Source organism: Eulemur rufifrons, chromosome 16 (genome assembly GCF_041146395.1).
Source record: "Eulemur rufifrons isolate Redbay chromosome 16, OSU_ERuf_1, whole genome shotgun sequence".
NCBI classification, from domain to species: Eukaryota; Metazoa; Chordata; class Mammalia; order Primates; family Lemuridae; genus Eulemur; species Eulemur rufifrons.
Genome location: NC_090998.1, coordinates 90,425,343 through 90,436,157, shown reverse-complemented (window position 1 = coordinate 90,436,157; position 10,815 = coordinate 90,425,343). Strand labels below are relative to the sequence as shown.

Sequence of the window (10,815 nt, the reverse complement as noted above, 5' to 3'; positions counted from 1 at the left end):
AGTGGGGGTGGGGAGGTCCAGCTGGTGAGGCCCGGGAGGAAGGCCTGACCCTCACCTCCCTCTTTCTCAGCAGAGATGGCCCCACACAGTACTATTCCTAGAAGCTGGTGGCATCACTCTGGGCCTGTCTTTCCACATGCAAAATAGGGTTCTTGGGGGCCACCCAGCTGTCCTTGTAGTTTAAAGGTCATGCGGCATGTAGGGACAGGGCGATCCCTGCCAGGGCCAGGGAATGCCCGGGGCAGGGAGGCGGAAGCAGGCCTGGTCCTGACCTGCGGATGGGGGTGCGGTAAGGACAAGTGCCCAGAATCATGTGGAGAGTCGGGGAGGAGCCGGGAGGAAAAGAGATGCCCGTGTTCCCGGCCCATGCGCCTTCCTCCTGGACTCTGCGGGGCGCCGCAGCTGTGGTGGCGGGGTGGGGAGGATACAAGGGTCCGGGGACCCCTGAGCATCTCCGCTCCTCCAAGCTGCAGAGAATTTGTGATCCAGCCCCGAATCCAGGACGGTCCAGCGGCTCTGGGGCAGGCGAAAGTCTATATGCGCGGCTCCTGCGGTTGGCCCGGCTGGTGGCACCTTGACCGCCAGCCGCAGGGTGGCGGAGGGTATTCCGGGACGCAGAGGGTGGGGCCAGGGCGAGCGGCGCGGCGGAGGGACCGGGTCAAAGAGAGAGGTTGCAGGAAAGGGGCGGGGCCAGAGGCAAGTTGAAGGGGCGGGGCCAGGCCAAGGGGCGAGGAAAAAGGGAGGAACCGGATGCGGGGCGGGACCAAGGCCAAGGGGGCCCACTTCTGGCTTCGGACCTCTGCGTCCGCGCGGAGTCCTAGTCCTCCTCACGCGCGTCCCGAGGCCCAAGGCCCAAGCCAGGAGGGCCCCGGATGTGGGCCACCGACCCGCCTTTAGGGCGAGGTGTAGGGCGGGGGGCTCTGCGTTTCGCTGACCTCGGAGTCGTGCCTCAGGAGCAGGCGGGCTGGTCGAGGAGGGTGGACCTGCCGGGTTTGCACGTTTTCTGGGGTCTTTGGCGGGTCCTGAAGGGGGAGACTTATTGGGAGGGGGTCAGGCGGAGCCATTACCTGTGGCGTCTGGAGTGGGGGAGGCAGGGCAGGGTGCGGGCCGGGGAGGGGGTGCATGGGGGCTGGGACCCGGAACTGAGCCCCAGCCCCCCAATCCTGCCGCTCCCTCGAGACCTCAGGAGCCCGGGCGCCCCCTCCCTCCCACCGGCAGCTGGAGCCTGAGTCACTGAGCTGCCTCCCAGGAGACAAAAGCAGCCATGGGCCCTCCTTCCAGACCCCTCCTGGTACGAGCATTTGCACTAGCAGGGAGTCCAGCGTCCTGAGAATCTCTGTTCTTGGGTAACTCCCCGTCACGGAGGAAATGGAAGTGAAATGAGCTTAGGAATGAGGCCTTTGAAGCTTGTGGATGGCACCGGCCACCGTCACAATCACCCGGCCGCAGTGGATGCAGTGTCCTCCCACCAGGACGCACGTACCTGGGTGTCTCCCGTCAAGAGCCCACTGGCTTCTCCCTGTAGCCCTGCCAGAGAGATGCCGGTAACGCATCTTGCAGATGAGAAAACTGAGGCCTAGAAAGGTTGAATGGGGAGCAGGAATTCCAACCTGGTCAGTCTGGCTCCAAAGCGAAGAATAAATGGAAGCTTTCAGCGGAGGGGTTGGAAAGGCAGGAGTCGGGGTGTGCCCTGTCAGCCGGTAGGGGGCGCTTCCCTGAGCTCTGGGCGGTGCCCTCCAGCTGCTCTCTCGGTTAGCACTGAACTGGCCAGAAAGTAGGTGTGGGGCTGACAGCTCAGGTTCCAGGCCAGACCCTGCCCTTGCTGGCTGTGTGCCAGTCACAGCAAGTGATTTCCCCTCTCTGGGTCTTGAATTTCTAGAAAAACCCAAACCCTCTGGCCCAGACAGGGCAGGGCTGAGCAGAGCTGGCATACTGGACACCCACCATCTAAAATGGGGACACAGCCTCAGCACAGGGTTTCCTTAATGTCCACAACCTCTCAGGACCCCCAGCCTTCCACAGCCAGGCCTGAGCGCCAGGCGAGGGCTCGACATTGAGGGAAGGACTTGTGTGCAAGTGCACCTACCCTGACACGCATGTGAGCATGCTTGCCCACGGTGCAGGGAAGGCCCTCATAGTCACACAATAGCCCCAGATGTTCACCCCCCATCTGGAGCACACGCAGACACCCGCACACTCGAGCTGCCAGCAGGGTGTTGGGGGGGCGGGTGCCCTTCAAGCGCAGGGACTCAGCTTGCTGCAGATGCCAGGGGTTATTTTAAGCCTGGATCAATGGGCGATTTTTGGTGACACAGGCTTGGGGGGGCGGGAAGAAGAGATAAGAGGTGGGTGCCCCGGAACCTTGCTGTGGTGAGAGGCCCTGGGATCCAGGCAAAGGGGTCAGTCCTGAGCTGGGCTGCACCATCCCTAGATCCCCTGGCCCAACACATGGCCGGGGCATCTGGGGGGCAGGTCAGCTGGATGGATGGTCAGATCTCAGGACTCAGCCAGTCAGCTGGGCTCTGCCTTTGCAGTTGCCCTCTCCTGCTCCCTGCCCCCCAAGGCCAGGTGTTCACATGGAGAGGGCAATGAGTGCCTGGCACAGACCTGGTAGATGTGGGTACCTCGGGTTGCTGGCTGACTACTGAATCAGACTGGGTTGCGGAGGAAGGCCTGTGTGTGTGGCTGGGGGAAATTGGGGGTTGGACATCAGCCCCTGGGAGTGGGGCAAGGGCTGGAATCCAGCTCTTTCATTGGTCAAATGGCCGTCACTAGGGACATATATTTGCAGGACCTGATGGGAGTCAACATTGGGTCTAAGTTGAGTACAGTGCCCAGTGCCAAGACAGTGGGGGCAAGAGGAGGCCCAGGAGGGGCAGTAACCCAGGGGAGAGTGCTGGGAGACTTGCTCTGGACCCAGAAGGGACCCTACCTAGAATGAGGCCACAGGTCCAAGGGGGCAGAGACAAGTGCCCGAAATGGGTGTGAAAGGTGAGGAGAAGCGGCCACCCTCAGGGCCCTGCAACCTGGAGGGCAGCTTGTCAGCGGGTGGTGCCACTGATTCCATTTCTAGGAATGCTCCCCCAAGGAAGCAGAGAAGGACACTCCAGAAAGCATAGCTACCAATTTCTGAGGAGAATGACAAAGTAAAAGTTTAAGGACAGCAAAAAGTAAACTAAAAACCAGTCACAAAACAGCATGTAAAGTGTGACATAGTTCAGTGTGGTTGGCTCTGGAGATGGGATTAAAGCAGTTTCATTTAATTCCTTTGCTCCTGTTTTTTTCTTCTAAAGTTGTAACAAGCCGTCTTGTGATGGGGGAAGGGAGGGTCCTCTGGGCTGCGTGGGAAGCGAGTGTGTGTGGGGGGCAGGACGTCTTTGGCCAGGGCACAAGGAGACACTCTGAGGGGGGAGGGCATTGTTGAGAGGTCACCCCCTCCTCCTGTCTTGGCCCCCTAATTCCTGAAATTGGCCTGTCAGCCCCTCATGTTGGGACAGGACTTGATCCTCCTTAAAATGTAAATCCTTCTCCTTCCTCCCTCACCTCCTCCACTTGGATAAGCTGATCCCAGCCGCTGAGTGACGGGGAAGGAGGGGACATGAAGGGGAGCAGGAAGGACCCCAGGGAGCTCCAGTTCTTCCCCTGACAGAAGTGAGAGACTAGAGGCGTTTCCTCCCTCCCTCCCTTCCAGTGCTGAGGGAGGCCTGAGCTGAGCCGGGCACGGGGTGAGCTGGGCGCCAGCCCTTTCCCTCCTGGTGTTCCCGTCTGGCCATGAGAAGTTCCACACTGACCCCTGCCTCCTGGAGGGGGCGGATTATGAATCTGCCCTCCAGAAAGAGTTTTGATGTTAAAATGAGAAACTGAGGCAAGAAGCCGCGGCGCCGTCACATTCTCTAATTAAACTCAGCTCCGAAAACGTGACTGAGCCGTGCTGCGGGCCAGGGCCAGGGCCGCCTTCGCTCAGATTGTGGAAGGACCGCTGGGTCCGCGGGGGGCGGGTGGGCCCGGCTAGCCGGGTCTCCTCTGCGTCACACCTGGGGAGGGGAGCAGATCTCGGGAGGGCCGTGCCCATCCCCGCGGGGATATCCGGGCCCCCGGCCGGGCGTTCGGGAGGTTCTGGAACCGAGGCTCACGCCCTGGGGTAAACCCTGCGCCCCGGGCGGCGCGGGGACCCCTGCCCTGTGCAGCAGCAGGGCCGGGGCTGTTCCTTCCCATTTGACAGGTGCGGAAATTGAGGCGCCGAGAGGGGAGGGGGCCCGCCTCACGTCATGACCAGGATGGACAACAGGGACGGGAAGGAGACCCGAGCGGGGCACTGACCGTCCCGGGGCTCTTCCGGGCAGCTTTGACCTCCGCGCCACGGTCGGTCGCCGCACCTGTAAAACAGAGACGCTTCAGGCGCGGCCCCATGTCCCAGGTAACAGTCCCGGGAGCCTTAAGCAGGTGCCCCGTTCCCAGGACTGTTTTGGGGAGGGCTTCGGAGAGGGTCCCAGGTGGGGCGCCCGGCTGCGCGCGCCCTCCGCGCCCCCTCCCGCCCCTGGCGGCGGCCGCGCTCCTCCCCCGGCTCTGCCTCCCGCCGCCCGCCCTCTTTCCCGCGCTCCCTCCCCCGCCCGCCGAGCCCGCGCCGAGCCCGCGCCCGAGCCGGAGCCGGAGCCGGAGCCGCAGCGCGGGCAGCACGGAGCGGGCGGCGGGAGGCAGCGGAGTCGGGCGGCCAGCGGCCCCGGCGCCGCCCCCGCTAGGCCCAGGACCCGCACACCTCCCGGCCGGGAGAAGCGGGAACCGCGCGCGGACCACGACCCGCCGCCCAGCCCTGGGGGCAGCCCGGGCGCGGACCGGCCGGCCCGGGTCCGAGGTGAGCCCCGGCGGAGGACGCGCCCACCGGAGGGGCGGCCTCCCGAGCTCCGGACCGAGCGCACCCGGGGCTGCGGTCCCAGAGGAGGCCGACGGCCGGCCCGGGAGGCGTCCGCAGGGAGCCAGCGCCCGGGCGGCGGGGCCGGCGCCATCCCTGAGGGCGCGGAGGAGCCGGGCCGGAGGGAGCCGCGGCGCGGGGCCATGCGCGGGGCGCAGTAGCAGGAGGCGCCGGCCGAATGGCGGGGGCCGAAGAGCGGGGGCTGCGCGGGGGCCACCGTCCGCCCGGGCTCCGGCTGGCGCTCGCACTCCGGCTGGCGCTGCTGCTGGCGCGGCCGCCGTCGGGCCGAGCGGGGGCCCCCGAGGCGCAGGGGCCCGCGGCACCCGGCACCGCAGCCCCGGCCGGGGGCGACCGCTGCCGCGGCTACTACGACGTGATGGGCCAGTGGGACCCGCCCTTCAACTGCAGCTCAGGCGCCTACAGCTTCTGCTGCGGCACGTGCGGCTACCGCTTCTGCTGCCACGACGGGCCGCGGCGCCTCGACCAGAGTCGCTGCTCCAACTACGACACGCCGGCCTGGGTGCAGACCGGCCGGCCGCCCGCCCGCGCCCGCGACGCCGCCGCGCCCCGGGACCCGGGCCGCGAGCGCAGCCACACGGCCGTCTACGCGGTGTGTGGCGTCGCTGCGCTGCTGGTGCTGGCCGGCATCGGGGCGCGTCTGGGCCTGGAGAGGGCGCACAGCCCGCGAGCGCGGCGCACGGTGACCAGGTGAGCGCGCCGCCGTGCCCAGACCCCTGCTTGGGCGCCCCGACGCTCTCTCTGCCCGGTGGGCGCCCCGCTGCGCCCCTCCATCCTTCCCGCCCCGCTTAAAGCCCTGGTTCTCTCAGCAGGCCCTTTCTCCTGGTCTTTCCTCCCTGTCTCCCCCTAACCCCCACTTGACGGGGCAGACACCGGATACTGCCCTGACTCCCCTTGACCTTCTGGTCTGTGCTGGGCGCTGGGCGGCTCCAGCCTCCCCTCACAGGGAGGGCTGGTTAGCCTAGGGCAGAGAGCACGAGGTTGGCGCTAGGGGAGGGGCCCACGCTGGCCAGGCAGGGGACAGCGCTGATGTAGTATTTGGTGTCTTGGGTGGAGAGCAGGGAAGGGGCACTTGGCTCTCTGGGCTCTCTCCGCTCCCCTCCCTGCCTTCTCTCCGGTGACCCCAGAGCTGTGACTCAGGCCTGACCTTCCTTCCCTGGGTTCCGGAGGGCCTCCCCTAATGCCCACTCCATAGCCCCAGACGCAGGTCAGGGTCTCCCTCTGCGTAGGGAACAGTGTCCAGCGCTGCTGAGTCCAGGACAGGTGCTAACTGCATTCTGAGCCTGGTGTGAAATGGGGTCTATAGGACCCAGGTCTCCTTCCTCAGCTGGAATGGGGACTCTAGGATTCTACGTGTCCAGACCTGGACTCCCACCTATCTGCCACACTCATGCACTCACATGCCCCAGCAATTCCCACATCCTGGGGCCTGTGCCCTCTTCATCCTCCAGGTCCCAGCACCCTTTGGGCATGTGGGCTGCTGACACCACAGGTGACAGGCTTGTACTTAGAAGTGACAATAGAGAGAAAGCCCCACAGCCTGGTGGGCCAGATGTGGGCCCCAGGGGCAGGCATGAGGGCTTCCTTGGCACTGCAGCACCCCTCACCCCCCAGACCACCTAGCCTCCGCCCTCGGCCACTGCCTGCCTCCATGCCGCCGAGCCTCTTGGCCTGGGTCCTGGATGCTGCAGGGGCAGGGGCTGGGCCTTCCGATTTTTGGGTCCCTCATGCTGGCCGAGGGTAGCAGCGGGGAAGCCTGGATATGTTCTTGACCAGGGTGGGCAGTGGGAACTGAGGGTCACTAAATGTAGGAGGTGGCTGGGGCAGGCCAGCTGACACGTTCACCTGGAGACCTCCTGGTCCACATGGGATGGGGAAGCAGGTTTGGTGATGCTTCAGGAAGAGCCGAGCCCACCCCTGATGCACTGGGTGGCCTGGGCCGGTCCCTGCCCCTTTCTGGGCTCTAGGGCTTGGGCTCATGTGTGGGTGTCTTCTGAACCCCTGCCCTCCCCCTAGGTCTCACACTTAATTCTGTCATGTTGGGGCTGATGGCCAGGGAAGGCTTCTCAGAGGGTTTGGAGGGAGCCCCTAGAGAGTTTGTGCACAGGCCGGGGGCATGATGGTCACCCGTGTTTGGGAGAGCTGGGCTGGTGGTGCTTGTCCAGAGATGAGACCACAGAGGTGAGCCACTGGGGAGTGGGCAGGGCAGGAGCGTCAGCTCAGGCAGGTACCAGGACACTTTCAGACCCTGAATCAGCCATTTGAGGCCCCAGCCCCAGAAGGAGGGTCAGGCCGAGTAGGAGAAAATCATGGGTTCTGGATGCTGAAAGCAGCTGGGCTTAATAGACATTGTCACATTATCACAGCTGGGTGGGGGCTGGGTGTCCTGGGTACCCAGGGAGGCAGCTGCCCAAGGTCACACAGCCTTCGGGTGCTGGGCTGCCACCAGGGATCTCCTGCCTGCCTCCCCCCATCCCCGCCCCAATCTGTCCGCCATGCTTGTGCTGGCAGCTATGTCCCTGCACCCAGCGGAAGCCCTGCTGCAGGAGGGGGTTGGGTGGGCAGTGGGGAAGAGGGGACTCCGTGGGGCTTGACGAACCATAGGAGTTTATGGGAGGAGATGGAGGAAAGGGTGTCAGGGGCAGGGCTGTGTCGGGAGAGGAGGCCGTACTGGGGAGGCTCTTGAGAGTGGGCTGCAGGAAGGGGAGGGAAGGGGGCCTCTGGAAAATAAGGTGGCCCTGGTTACATGTGACCCCAGTAGAGTTTCCTGGCCTGCTCTGGGATGTGGCATTTTTGGGACCACAGGTGAGCCCGACAGGTCGTGCCTGGGAGGGAAGCTAGATGCGTGAGGTCTGTGATGAGAGAAAGGAGGCCAGAGAGATGGAAAGAACTGCCCAGGGTCACACGGGAGACCATCATGGCCGTGGCTGGGGCTGGCCTTTGATAGGCTGAGGGGGCCACCCCTCACCACTCTGTCCCCACAGGACACTGACAGAACTTCTGAAGCAGCCAGGCCCCCCGGAACCCCTGCCTCCACCTCTGGGCCCACCCCTGGGTAGCGGAGTCCAGGTGCAGATGGGGGATGGCCTCCCCCAGGGCTCGCCCCACAACAGCACAGGTGAGCAGGGGGTGGTGCATTGTTGACCCACAGCGGAGGTGGGCAGGCTCGTGCTCAGGGCTGGGCAGGGGAGGCTCTGAGCTGTTTCCCCCGAACAGAAATGAGCTGCTTGCTCTGTGGGTGTGTGAGGGGCCCTCCCCTCTGTCCCACGGGTCCTGCCACCCTGAGTCTCAGGGGCTGTGATTTGTGAGGAGGTCCCAGACACGGGTTCTGCTGGCCAGGCCTGTGGTCCTGCCCTCTGGCTCAGCACCCCGGGCTCTGGAGCCGCCTCCTCCGTCTCTGGCTCGGGAGGCAGCGCTTGGCAGCCCCCGCTTTCCCAGCTGGGTCTGTTCCTCAGACGTCCCCCCATCTCGGCGGGAGCAGGTCGTGGGACTCAGCGCCTGGCTCAAGCCGAGCGGCTGTGGAGCCGTTCACCAGGTCGCACCCTCAGGGCAGGCTGCCTCGGGTCGGTATTGGGAGCCGGCCCTGCTCCAGGCGGGGAGGTTCTGCCCTGAGGACAGGCGCCAACAGCCGGCCCAAGGTCGCGCTGGGCTGCCCCGGGAGACGGCTGCGGGAGGTGCTGGCGCGGGTGGAGTGGCGGGGTCAGTGGCCGGCGGGCCAATGACCCCTCCTGCCCTCCAGACAAGAAACGCCTCAACAACGCGCCCCTGGGGTCGGCCACCCCGGGGCCCCCGCGCGTCCCCCGGCTGCAGGGCGGCGGCAGGACGCTGCAGCCCGACTACGCCAAGTATGCCACGGTCAAGGCCGCCGCGCTCAAGGCCGCAGGTGAGTGCGCCCGGGTGTCCGCGCTCCGACCGCGGCGCGTGGGGCGCCCAGAGCCTGACCCCATCCCCGTCCCCGCAGAGGCTGCCCCGCGGGACTTCTATCAGCGTTTCCCCGCCCCCGAGCCGGTCCCGCGGGTCCCGCAGCCGCCCGAGGACCTGCCCGCGCTGCTGGACGCCTGCCCCTGGGCCCCGCCCGGCTACGCGCCCCCCGCCGGTCCTGCCGCGTCGGGTCACTACGCGGCCTGGACGGCCGGTCGCCCGGCCCGGCCCGTCCCCCGTGGCCACTCGGTGGCGCAGGCGTCCCCGGCGCCCCAGCAGCCCGGCCACGTGCCCCGGCGACAGTTCAGCGTGGAGAAGCTGCCCGAGGCCTTCGGCCCGCAGCCCCCCAGCCTTTACGGCAGCGCGGGCCGCGGGTCCCGGCACCTGAGCACCAACAGCAAAGCTGAGGTCACGGTGTGAAGCGGAGCGCCGTCCTCCCGAGGCACGGCCCGGGGCCCGAGGGCAGGGGAAGAGGGGGCCAGCTCTTCCTTCTGCACCAACTGGACGGGGGGCCTTGGAGCCTGCAGGGCCCGGGTTCCTGGTGTAAATAAACCCTGTTCTGTGGTTCCTCCCCCTGAGAATAAAGGAGCCCCAGCTTGGCTGCAAGAGGGACGGATGGCGGCATTGGTCATTGACTGGACAGACGGCGGTGCAGGCAGAGGGCACAGCATGTGCCAGCGCGCAGGACTGCTCCGGGCAAAGGTGCTGGGAGCCAGCGAGAGGTGGCTGGGGCGGGTGGCCAGGGTTGCCTGCCAGGCTGAATGCCCACACTAGTGGGTGCCAGGGGACAGCCAACAGTTACGCTTCAACCATCTTCTCATCCAGGCACAGGGAGAGGGCGGCTGGGCCTGAGGCCTCCTAGGGGTCCACGCCCTCTGCTGGAGGTGACCCTCCAGCCGGTCACCCACTCTACAGCTTGAGTTGGCAGAACCTGATCCTCACTGACAGTCTGGCTGTGGGCCGGCCCCTGGCCTGCAGGCTGCTTGGCCGGATTGGCCCAGGGCCACCCCCCTAATGGTTGTGGGCAGTGTGGACATCTGGTGCCCAGGATGCGGGAGCCTCCTCCCAGGAGCTGCTTGGAGGGAAAGAGGGTGCGGATGCTGGAGCAGGAGCTGGCAGTGCCCCTCTGGGTGCCCCGCCACACACGCTTGGCACTGCCAGTGTGCCCTTCCTGCAGGGAGGGCTCCTGGTACCTGGCTGTGGCCAGGGCATTGCCAGCAGCATTTGTGCAACTTCCACGGAGTCCCTCTGTGCCAGGAACTGTTGGGGGAGACTGGGGGGGGGGGGGCTGGGCTATGGCCAGTGGAGGTGTGTGACCTCAACAAAGCCACCCAGTTAGGTCTGTTTCCCTCCTGAGTACCCTAGGTGTGGTATAGTGTTTTAATAACAATGGCCACCTGTTGCCTTTTCTTATTTAATCCTCACAAAAGCCCCATGGGGGCGTCTTTACAGATGAGGAAATTCAGGTTTTGAGACCTAAGTAACTTGCCCAAGGTCACCCAGCTGTCTCACAAGTTAGGGCCCTCCAGTGTTACAGAGAATTTGGGTGAATGGCAGGCAGGTGCAGTCTGGGTCGGGGGCTGCCCCCAGGATGTGAAGTCTGGGACCTTTTTCCTCCTGGCTGTGCTGCTCTGAGGCCCCCACACCCACTAGGCCTGGTTAGCTCCTCACCTGTGGAGGGTCTACCTTCCTGTCCCTTAAGCCATTAAGGAAACCAAGGCCTCGTAGCCAGCCCCAGGACATAGCCCCAGGACATAGCCCAGAGCCCATGGTCCTGCCCGCAGTGAGGGCCCCCAAGGCTTGTGGGGAGAGAGCTCACAGTCTCAGCTGCTGGGGGTGGCATGTGCCCCTGGCCCTCTCCCACAGCTGCGTAGAGCCCGGGGAGGAGATGGGTGCTGAGTCACAGAGCCTGCAGAGACTCACAAAAGGATCAGGGTTCCTGGGCACATCGGCCGCCCACGGCCACC

At 65.4% G+C, this 10,815-nt stretch overlaps 1 protein-coding gene across 1 annotated transcript; it reads left to right on the top strand.

The window, feature by feature from the left end:
• The first annotated feature begins 4,663 nt into the window (after positions 1-4,663).
• On the top strand, positions 4,664-9,454 carry SHISA8 (shisa family member 8). Its single transcript, XM_069490364.1, has 4 exons — positions 4,664-5,617; positions 7,912-8,045; positions 8,667-8,810; positions 8,889-9,454. The coding sequence occupies exons 1-4, from the start codon at positions 5,088-5,090 to the stop codon at positions 9,266-9,268; spliced, it is 1,188 nt and encodes a 395-aa protein (XP_069346465.1). The 5' UTR covers positions 4,664-5,087; the 3' UTR covers positions 9,269-9,454.
• The last annotated feature ends 1,361 nt before the right edge of the window (positions 9,455-10,815 follow it).